The 12,039-nt window shown below is 33.4% G+C and overlaps 1 protein-coding gene across 1 annotated transcript; it reads left to right on the top strand.

Annotated features, from left to right (window-relative positions):
• Positions 1-4,429: 4,429 nt before the first annotated feature.
• LOC107643831 (uncharacterized) lies at positions 4,430-7,566 on the top strand. The gene is made up of 3 exons (XM_016347589.2): positions 4,430-5,018; positions 5,661-6,653; positions 6,755-7,566. Exons 1-3 carry the CDS (start codon positions 4,430-4,432, stop codon positions 7,564-7,566), a joined length of 2,394 nt encoding a protein of 797 aa, XP_016203075.2.
• Positions 7,567-12,039: the final 4,473 nt, after the last annotated feature.

Genomic DNA, 12,039 nt, shown 5'->3' with positions numbered 1-12,039 from the left:
GAATATTAAACGGGTAATTATAACAAGTTTTACCCAAGTTAGGGACCAAGGTACATAAGATTCGATCTAATGGTTTAGATCAAATTGGTACGTAAAATTTTAAAGAATTTTATCTTAGTTCATTTTTCATGAGAAAAACTTATAGTTTTATTCAATTTTATTTTATTTTATTTTTTTATTTTATGATCACTTTTGGATGAATATTTTTCATGTATTATTTTGGGAGATTTTCACTTTTTATTATACTATTTTATTTTTTGACATTTTTGTATTTTATTTTCAATAATTAATGAAATAAAACTTATTATCTTTGAAAAAATAAAATTTTTAAATGGTTAGTAAAGTAAAAATAAGTGAGAGCTTAACTATTTTTAAATTTAAGATATATAATTTATCAATAATGTTAAAAATAAATTAAAATTAATTATTAATATAAAATATATATTAAAATATAAAATATATACTAAAAATATTTTAACTATACATATATTTTTAAAAATATATGATAACTGATTTTATTGTACAAATAGTATTTTTATCGCATACAAAATGGTATCTTTTTCTTATTGGTTAACTTTTTCAAAAATTTTTTAATCATTTACAAACCTTTTTTTTTTTTTGGTCAATCATTTACAAACCTTTAAGCTATAAGCTTTCTAGTTTGTAACCCTTTTTTTTTTTTGGTCGGACTGGATGTTATTTCTTGAATATATTTATTTCATTTTTGTTTGGTTTTCTAAAATGAGTTGGAGGACCTTGGTCCAAATTATACATGGACCAACGTAACTAACACAATGGCCAACAATAAAATCCAAACAATAAAATTACCTATACGGACCCAAAAAAAAAAAAAAAAAGAAACAAGCCAGCCTAAGTTATATTTTATTGTTTTAAGATAAAAAGAAGTTTATGTACTTTGTCATTATGCATAATTTCATTATATTTTTAAGGAAAAGTATATAAAACTAAGAGGTTATTAGTAAAAAACTAAACAAAATCACATTAATTTATATTCATTCTTAATTAATTTAATTTTTTTTAATTTACAATATTTGTTATTAATTGCTATTTAATTAAAATCAACTTTTGAGTAATATCTTTCCAAAACTGCTCCTAGGATTACGGCGCAGAATCAAGTCCGTTTCTTCACACCTCACACTTGAAGCGCTTTGGGTGTTACGCCGCATGGTTTTATATAAAAAAATTTTTATAAAATATATAAAAGAACATCCATTTAGTATAAAAAATAAATATTCTGATATTTAGTAGAAGAAACATCATAATGCCTAGCATAAGCACCATTTAGGTAGAGATTTTGAATTCACCCGGAGACATTTGATTGATTTTTTATTAGTACCCTCTTAATTTTCTAGTATTGTTGTATTTTTAATTAGGTCTTTATAATTTAAAAATTTATATCTAAATTATCATACTAAATAAAAAAGTTAATTAGACCGTCACTACTTGTTATTTTTCAACGAAAAAAAACTCAATAATCCTAAAATCTTAGTTTCTAAAATATTTCACAATCTATCTTATCTAAAATACAAAAATAAACATTTCAATAACATTTTGTATTTTTTAATAAAAAATAGTAAATAAATTCTTAATTAAAAATTTTTGTTTAATATAATGATTCAATTAAAAAAGTTTTAAACATTAAAAATTCAATTTTAAATTCAGTAAAATTATAAGAATTTATTGAATAACTAAGTTATTATGACCAATGATAGTCAGTAAATATTTGGTTCTAGAAAAAAAAATCTTATTACACATTTTAGGTTTTCTTTTGTAAAAAAATAAATCCAACCTAATAATCAAACCAAACCTATCTTATCATAAATTGATTGCATGGGTTTGGTTTACGATTTGTTCAAACCAAACCTAATTATAAACTCCTATATTTGTAGTTTTGTACTAGTTACTACTACTACTACATTCCAGTCTTCCTAAACCAAATTCCTTACTAGATATAGAAATAGGAATATTAGTAGGTTGTACTTCATAAAGTGCACACTTATCTTTAGGTTAAGTACGATTTTGATTTCTAAAATATAGGTTGAAAATTTTTTTTATTTTTTATTTTTTTTTATATAAAATTGTTTCTAAAATTTAAAATCAAATTTTAAAATCGTTTTTTTTACTTAAATATTAAAATTTTGGGCCAAATTATCCATAATAAAAAAATTATAAAATAAAAAAATAAGAAAAAGAAAGTGTTTCTACTCTTACAAATGAGAAGGAAAGAAAAAAAGGAGAAAAATAGAAGAAGAAGAAGAAGTTGTTCACAATCTACTTCTGCCTCCGCTTCCATCGTTACCTCTGTACGATTTTGGTCCTTATAGTAAGGACGATTTTAAAACCAAGTTAAACCTTAGAGACAATTTTGAATGCAAAAAAAAAATTAAAGACAAAAAAAAATTTTGACCTATACCTTAGAGACCAAAATCATACTTAACCCCTCATCTCTATGTTTCAACACACTTTTTAACTCTATTTGATTACGGAAATATTTGGTAACCAAAGAAAATCAACCAAAAACAGCCATAACTTACCTTATTTAGCATTCATTAATTATTGCGATAATTAATTAATGCTAAATAAGACAAGTTCTGACTTTTTTTTTTTTCTGCCTACCTAACATTACCCATTTGATTATTAATATGCTATACTGGAAACAAAAACCTAATATATCCTTCCAAAGCATATGACTAATGTCCCAAGCTTCTTTATTTGTTTGCTTTATTTTTTTCCCCCAAACTTCTTATATCTTCTAATAGATATAATTATATTTGGAATAAACTACTAAAAATATATTTTAAAAATTAAATATTAACAAAAAGATCTCAAAATATAAAATGATAAATTAAAAATTGTTAAAATTAAAAACTGAGTTACTCGATGATTTATTATATTTGTCAAACTCTTTTAATATTTCAAGAATATTTTTTTGTTGTTTTCATCTTTTAAAATTGTCTTTATGGTGCCTAAATATTTGAAATGAAATTTTAATAATTTATTTGTTAGGTTTGAGCATTAAAAACTTGATAGTGTGTATAACTCTTTACACAAATGGTTTTTAATATAAAAGACTACTTAAATATAAAATCACCGGTTAATGAAATATAAAACGAATATTTAAATTCTAAACCAACCATGTGTCGGTAGTAATGTGACTTGTTCATGGTATTCAAAAAAAATCTGATCTGATCTCATGCTCAAGGATATTGCTTTTAAATCATTATTCTCACTCTGTTGATTTTAGGTCAGATTTGTTAAAAAAGTACTATGTAACTAATTAGTTTTGGTAGCTATAAAAATAATAATAATAAATTTAATTTTTTGTTTTGATGTATTGAGACAGAGATTGAGAGACTGAGACTCAGTATCGTGTTTGTTAGTTTAGAGATTGGTACTAAAATTTCTGTCTCTATCTCTAAAATTTCAGTATTTCAGTACCTCAAAAAAATAAGGACATAAGGGACTGAAATTTTTAGATATGAAGACTAAAACTTTAATAATATTTTATACCTAAAATACTTTTATTTCAATTAATTAATTCCAATTTTATCTTTTGTGCAAATTAAATTAGAGTTTCATTCTTGTTTCAATTCGTGTCTCCCATTTTGCACCAAACAGAATACTGAAATTTATTTCAATCCCTGTCTTTTAGTCTCTTTCTCTTAGTCTCAGTCTTTCCGTCTCTGTCTTTCCACCAAACACTACCTATTATAAATTTATTTAATCATATATTAATAAAAATAATTAATTTTTAAATTTATTATTTAATTTAAAAATTAATCTAAATACGTAAATCTAATTGAACGACAGTATACAAATATTTATAATTTTATATATTATAAAAACACATAAAAGATTTTCTAACAAAAGTGTCCTTTAATTTGGCTCATTTTTTTTTATATTGAAAACCTGTGCGTGTTATGCTTTGTAATGGAAACTATAGGTGCAATACGGGCGTATGGGACAGCTTTACGTCAATCTTAGAAGAGGGTATCCGGACCGTCCGATTTCTTTGATAGGATTTTTTTGTGTTACAAATCGGACGGTCCGATTTGTAGGGGGTAAAAATTCGAATTTTGGACATTGAAATCGGACCGTCCGATTTCAGGCGTTTTTATTTTTTATTTTTTTATTTTGCAAAATGCAAATCGGACCGTCCGAATTTAATATAATATCAATATTTCAACGGTCCAAATACAAATCGGGGGGTACGAATCCTTTTGTTTATAAGTGTATATATATATCTGTGTGCCATCCGAGCTTCCAAATCTCTTCTTTTCTTTCGAGTTCTTCTTCGTCTTCCTGGAGCTGTTCTAGCTCTTTCTTTAGTCTTTAGCAGTATTTCCATTGTTTCAGTTGATTATTAAAAAATTGAGAGTGGAAAATTATAGTAATGTGAGTGAGAAATATGGATGATAGAGTCCTTCTAAAAGTATATTATTTTGGTCAGATTTTGTTACAAACATCTGAAGGAGTGAAATTTGTCTGTGAAAATCCATTAGATATTGTTATTCCGTTCATAATTTCATTCGAGGAACTAAAAGGTGTGATTTGTGAGAAGATAGATCTTGCGGTGGCAAGAAAAATATCATGCATTTTATACAGGTATCCTATACCGGTATTTGGCGGATTCGTTCAATTTCAAACAAGATATATAACTGATGAAGCGAGCATGCAAGAGATGTTTTCAGTGTATATGGAAAATCGCGCTCAGATGCCGTTCATTGAGTTGTATATTAACTTTGAGCAATCTGAGGCCGACCGAAATATCGAACGAGAAGATTACAATAGTGATAGTGAAGAAGAGTTTGAAAGCAATTACGAAGTTGTTGGTCAAGAGGGAGATGAAGTTCAAGGTGACGGCACTTGGGAGGCAAGTGTGACGGACGTGGCAAATGCGTTGGCGAACGACCATCCGTTTGAGGAACCATCTTTCATGCGAGCGTTGGATTTGGAAGCCATGCATGCTCCGGAGTTTCCTGATTATATGAATGCAGGTATGTGATGTAAAATTGAGATAATTACTTGATGTAAAATTTATTTATGTTAGTATAACTGTAGTGAGTAACGATTCTTTAAGTTAATATTAAACCGTAGATTAACATGGTAGATATCGATTTGACATATGAGGAACTAGTTGGCTAAAAAATTTTAGTATGGAAGATGAATGTGTGCAATGCAATTATGTTGGTGGTACATGTATTTTTATTTTGATATGGGAATCAGTAATCGGACTGTCCGAGAACTTTGTAAGTTGGTTTTTAAAATTTTTTTAATATCAAATCGGAGGTCCGATTTGTTTGTTGTAATTTTTTTTATAAAAAAAGAAAAAATCGGAGGGTCCGATTTTTATTCCTAATAAATCGGATGGTCCGATTTTTATTCACAAACAAATCGGAGGGTCCGATTTTCACATTTTAAATAAAAAAGTTCCACCTTTGAGAATAACACCCTTATCCATCCATAATCCTAAAAAACTCCATTTCTACCCCAATATCAAAAAAAATTTCCGGAATTATTTATGTTAGAGGAAATTTTTGGTATGATTGAGTTACAAGTTATAGATAGATTTGACTTTTAATTTCAGTCGTGAAATATATGTTTTTAAATTTTTTAACGTACAACTGTTTTTGTGGCAGAAATTCCTATCGTCGCAGATGGTGAATTTGCTGTTGGAATGGAATTCAGTTCCAGGGAAGCTGTTATTATGGCGATGAAAGATTATACTATTCGAAGAGGTGTAGACTACAGAGTGTATGAGTCGGAGCCGCTAACCTTTTACGCCAAGTGCACGCAGTATGGATCAGGTTGTGATTGGCTTATCAGGGTTAGCATGATCAGCAGAAAGTACTGTTGGGTTATAAGGAGGTATAATGGTAGTCACACTTGTACTAGAGCAACCATATCACAGGATCATTCGAAGCTGGATTCGAACACTATTGCAGAAGCGATAAAGCCGTTGGTCGAGGCTGACCCGTCAATAAAGGTGAAATCAGTTATTGCTGAAGTGCAGTCAAAGTTCAATTACACCATCAGCTATCGGAAAGCATGGTTGGCTAAGCAAAAGGCAGTGGAAAAGATTTTTGGAGGTTGGGAAGCATCGTACGAAGCTTTGCCCATATGGTTTGAGGCAATGTGTCATAAGGAGCCATCAGCATTCGTCCACTTTGAGACTATGCCTGCATATCAAGGTGATGACTTGGTTACTGATATTCGGGTGTTGTCTCGAGTTTTCTGGAGTTACTATCCATGTATTAGAGCATTCAGACATTGTAAACCCGTTGTCCAGGTAGATGGGACCCACTTGTATGGAAAGTATAAGGGTTGTCTGTTGGTTGCGGTTTCACAGGATGGTAACAACAATATTGTCCCAATTGCATTCGCTATTGTGGAGGGAGAGACTTCTGATGCATGGCACTTCTTTCTTAGCAACCTGCGACAACATGTGGTTACTCGAGATGGTGTGGGACTGATCTCTGACCGACACGAATCCATTAATGCAGCTGTGGCCCGCAGTAACGGAGCTTGGTCGCCTCCTAGAGCCTTCCACATGTTTTGCATCAGGCATATAGAGTCGAATTTTTTAAGGAAGTTTAAGGCACCTTACCTGCAGAAACTTGTGGTCAATATAGGTAACACCTAGTAATTCGAAGTGCATAGTTAATAGAGTTATCTTATCTTCATGCAGTGATTCTCACATATTTTTTTTCATCTATTTTTTCTTATTGCACAGGATATTCGAGGACATTCCGCGAGTACGAGTTGCGTTTCCAGCGTTTACGGGAGCGGGGTGAGGCTTATACTAACTGGTTAAGCCGTATCCCCCGCGAACAGTATGCGTTGGCGTTCGACGGTGGTTACAGATGGGGACACATGACCACGAATCTAGTGGAATGCATCAACTCAGTCTTGAAGGGGGCACGAAATCTCCCTATCACTGCACTTGTCAAGGCGACGTTCTACAGGCTTAATGAGTTGTTCACACGAAAACGAGCCGAGGCGGAGGCTCGGATTAATGCTGGACATGTTTTCTCTGAGATTGTGACCTCCAAATTGCATGCAAATCAACTTGCATCAGGAAACATCCAGGTGAGGTGTTTCGACAGACAGAATGAGGTCTTTGAGGTGCGTGAGATGCCAAGTGGAGTGGAGTACGCCGTCGACCTCCGTCGACACCGATGTGACTGTGGTGAGTTCCAGGTGGATCGTATTCCTTGTCGACATGTGTTTGCATGTTGTGCGAATCAACGGCTAGATTGGCAAGGGTATGTACATGACGTTTATAAGATGGACCAAATTCGACGCGTTTACCGAGCCAGGTTTAGGCCACTTGGGAATCCTACTACATGGCCTGCATATAATGGGCCTCGATTCGTGCCCAATCCGTTCTTGCGACGGGTTGCCAAAGGTCGTCCAAGGATGACTCGTTTCTTGAACGAGATGGACACAAGAATGCTACGTGGTCCTAGGAGGTGTAGGCAATGTGGGGCTGAGGGCCACAGCCGTAGTAGATGCCGTCAAGCCAGAGGCAACAATGCTCAGTAGAGTTATGTATTTCACATTAAATGTGGTCCTGCTTAATGTATGACATTTGTGCTTGATATATGACATTTTATCCTGCTTAATGTAGGCAACAATGCTTGATGGTTGTTATTGCTTTTAAGTTGCTTTAATATTGTAATTGGACCAAATTTCTCACATTTTAAAGTACGCTATGTACAAAATTTGGATAAAAAACTTAATCACATTCATGTGCATATCCAATCAAAATTCAACGTCGCAACAACAACAATAACTGAAGGAAAAATTATTGATATATGACGACAGCAACCGATATCAGTCCATGATTTTTCCGCCTAATTCAAACATAGTAATGATAGAAATAAAACCTAAATGATAGTCATGAAAAGGTAGTTAACAACGACATAGAAAAGTTTACTCATAGACATAACATCTTAAATACAACATCCACTACTTTCTCATGGACCACTTTACATCTTTCACAAACTTCTTGCATTTTTTGGCGGCCTTCTTGAACACAGATGGGGTGAATCGATTAGCACTACGACGAGGCGGATCAACCCTCAGATTGTAGGCTTTGCCTGTCTCAGCTGGAGTCCGTGCCTCACCTGTACATACATTAATTTTACAACTCATCCAATGGTGAATGTAAAAATATTAATTAACAGCACCATCTAACATTGAATCTAATAATACTATTGAATAGCACCATCGAAACATGAATTTAAGAATAGAAATGAGTAGCACAATCAAACATGAATCCCATTATAATACTAATAAACAGCACCATCCAAAAATGAATCTAGTAATAGAAATGAGTAGCACCATCAAACATGAATACCATTATAATACTAATGAACAGCACCATCCAAACATGAATCTATCACAATAGTTACGAATCTAACCTCAATCAAAATCAAATGCTAATATGAACCTACCATAAGCAGTGAAAGAACAAAAGAGTTAACTCTTACCTAAACCTGCATCATGACCATAACCAGAGTCGTCGTCTTCGGATTCTTCATCATCCTCAGACTCATCGTCCTCCGGCTCGTCTACTAGATAGTCATCAGCCCCTTGCTCAGCTGCCATAGGATTCTCCTCAATTTGACCCATTGAAACACGTCTAGGGTCTTGGCTTATAAGAATTCCTCGACCACCTTCACTCCTACTAGAGTCTCCAGATACTACCCCTCCAGAAGTTATTGAGGGGGTACGGCACGGAAACCTCGCATCCAAGGAATACCTACCCGCCATAATATCAGGCTGATGGCTAGTATGTGACCGGCTAGAATCTGCAGCCATGAACCCAAGTAATTGGCTAAATGAAGCCCCCTCTCCTGTGTCAAACTGTGAAGAACCCCAGTATTGCTGATGTAAAGACATAGACGGGGTAAACAATGTCTGAGGTACATATGGATTCGAGGACTGTGGTTGTTCTTCTGGAGGTTGAGGTTGGGGTGGTGGTGACTGTGGCTCATCATTCTCCTGCTCGTCGGGGTCATTCGCCTGCTCTTGGGGGTCATCCTCCCTAACTGGATTACCATCATCATTCTCATGCACCATAAGATCCGACAAGTTCAGGTGATTGCCATATTTTTTACGGTACCAATCCATGTAAATATCTAAAGGATGATGTGGAGCCACTGGATTCTCAGTAAGAATGTGATTATACCTATTTGTCCACTGCATCACCCAAAATGAATGAGTCGGGGCTATGGTCCAGTCAAGATTCTTAGGACCAGTAAGGACCTCCCCGTGTGCCGGTTCCAAACTCCGTTCCTGGTGAGGGACTACCTGAATGAAACCGAACTGTCGCCTAATCCGATCAGATGCATGCCACTCAATGCATTCAAATGATACTAATGGCACTGTAGCGCTCCACACAACTGAGTCCATGTGGATTTCTGGAGGAATTGTGTCAGGATCAATGCGATCAACGGCATAGGCCTGCCACACAAACTGCACACAACAAAAGAAACAACTAATTACTAAACATCCAACAGTTATACTATAATTTCGTACATATACTCCTTTATTCAAAACAAACCTGGCCTTCCTGAAGATCATCAAATGCCTTCCTAAAGTGAGCAAGACTAAGATATCTATAGCGTCCACCTTCACGGTCCCAGTTACGCCACCTAATATAATTTATCTCATTAACACAGTACAATGCTAACTATGAATATACGATGTAAGTCAATAATGTTACCTGTTTGCAAGTGGAAAACTATGGGGCTCCCTAGGAACCGGGGCAAGATGTGGTAGACGGAGCCAAGCCCAAGCTAGCAAAAGTGTTAGCGGACCATCGATTTCTTTGCAGTCAAAACGAGAAGCCCTGCATAACGACCTGTACAAGTGTGCTAGGCATGCCGAACCCCAGCTATACTGTCTGATACTGCCAAAATCACGAAGCAACGGCAGAAACTTCCAGTGCACACCTACCCCAGACTTGTCTCCAAACAATATCGTACCAAATAACAACATAATGTGGACCTTCACGTACCTCTGAATACTGTCTTCATCAATGCACTGAATACGCTCCTTTAAATCCCGAAGCCATCCCAACTTTATAAAGCTTCCTCTACAGTTTGACTTACCCGGCACAGCTCCAAAATGGTGCAAACACTCAGCCTCTAAGGCTTCATGGCTACTCAAAGTCACTCCAGTCACTGGCATACCGTTGGTCGGAAGACCCAGAATCAAAGCCACATCTTCTAGTGTCACAGCGCACTCATCAACTGGAAGGTGGAAGGTGTGTGTGTCCGGATGCCACCTCTCAACAAGAGCATTTACTAGGCCTTTTCTGGCATTGAACTATTCCAATTTGAGAAACATGAAAAAAACCAGTAAACCGTAAATGCTCCTCCACAGCATGATTGTATCTATCCGGAGGCAACAGGTGATTACATGTCAAATTTCGTAAACCCTACAAAAAAAATAACAAATTATTAGTGAATTAATAGTAAACCTAACTCAATATAAAAGGCCCTAATTCTCTAATAATAGTAACTAATTTACTAGACTAACACAAATTTACTCACTAACATGCATGGACATATATAGAAACAACTAACTTAGTAATTATTTAAGTATCATTATTAAAAACATTTCGATCGAACTAATTCCCTAATAGTAGTAGCTAATTAAATTTCTATACTCATGCTAATTCAACACTATACATGAAAATTATTAATAATTATTAATAATTCTAACTATTTAATCTAACTCCAACATACTGTTACGTAAATATTTTTCTAGATTTCTTGTTACATAATGATTTATTTACATATTCATCGTTGAACGAATAATAATAATTCTTAGATCACCAACAGTTATAATTACTAACTAACTATTAATGACAACTAATAATTAAATAAATATAATTATTATTCAATTAATAATAGTTCACCTATTATTAAATCCTCAACTACAACAATATATTTACATTATATCAATTTAAATATCCAACAATAAATAACAATATGAAATTATCGTAACAAAATATATCAATAACATATATCATATATTACACAAAATCTAATTCTTAACCATAATTCTCAAAATTATTAGAAGAAATAATTAGACTAGCCGTAAACACATAATCTATAAAATTATTCCACCAACAACATCTAAACATATATTTTCTACTAACCAATTATATTAATGTAATTCAAACATTCTTATTCTTATTCATTACAACTAATTAAATCTAAATATATAAATTTTTAACTAATTCTTAAATATACATTTCTAAACCTCTAAAAATAGTAATAATAAATCTGTAATAATAACATAAATTTTGAAATAAAAAAAATAAAAATTTAACTTACATAATCAGAATGGCAGAGATAATTGACAATATGTAGTTCAGGACGATCAACATCTTTAACTTTTTTTTTTTTTGGCATTGTAATTTTTTTTTTTACAGTGCAAGAAGCAAAAATTTTTGCTACTAAAGATGAAGAAGCAGAGAACGAAATGGTGAAAACTTGAGATGGAGGAAGGGAAAATGACTTCTGAAGGAGAGTGGGGCTTCAGGGGGGAGATAGTCACGCATGGAGGGGCCACCGCTGCTGGGGAACTGCATGCTCGACACCTGGCCAGCAACCCACAAATCGGACGGTCCGATTTGCTCCCCCTTAATCGGACCGTCCGATTTTAGTTACCCTGACCCCATACTCCAGTATTGCACCCATGTACCCCATAATGCAGTCTCACACCATTCCTAGCTCCATAACAAAAATAAAAAGCGCTTTAATTTTTGTAAAAGATAAAATTAATTAAAAATTTAATGTAATTTTAACGGATGAAAGGCGCAAAGGGTCTATTTAAATAATAAATCTATCTTATTGAAAAATAAACATATGATGAATCATGCTAACGAGTTATAGCTCGAATAGCATTATCTCTTCATACTCAATTAAGAAGTTGCAGGTTTGAATCTCCTATGTTTGCTAAAAAAAAAATCTGATGAATCATGTCAAATGATCTATT

This window comes from Arachis ipaensis, chromosome B1 (assembly GCF_059453495.1).
Source record: "Arachis ipaensis isolate K30076 ecotype BB chromosome B1, ASM5945349v1, whole genome shotgun sequence".
NCBI classification, from domain to species: Eukaryota; Viridiplantae; Streptophyta; class Magnoliopsida; order Fabales; family Fabaceae; genus Arachis; species Arachis ipaensis.
The sequence above is the reverse complement of the archived record's forward strand: the minus strand, read 5'-3'. Positions and strand labels throughout refer to the sequence as shown.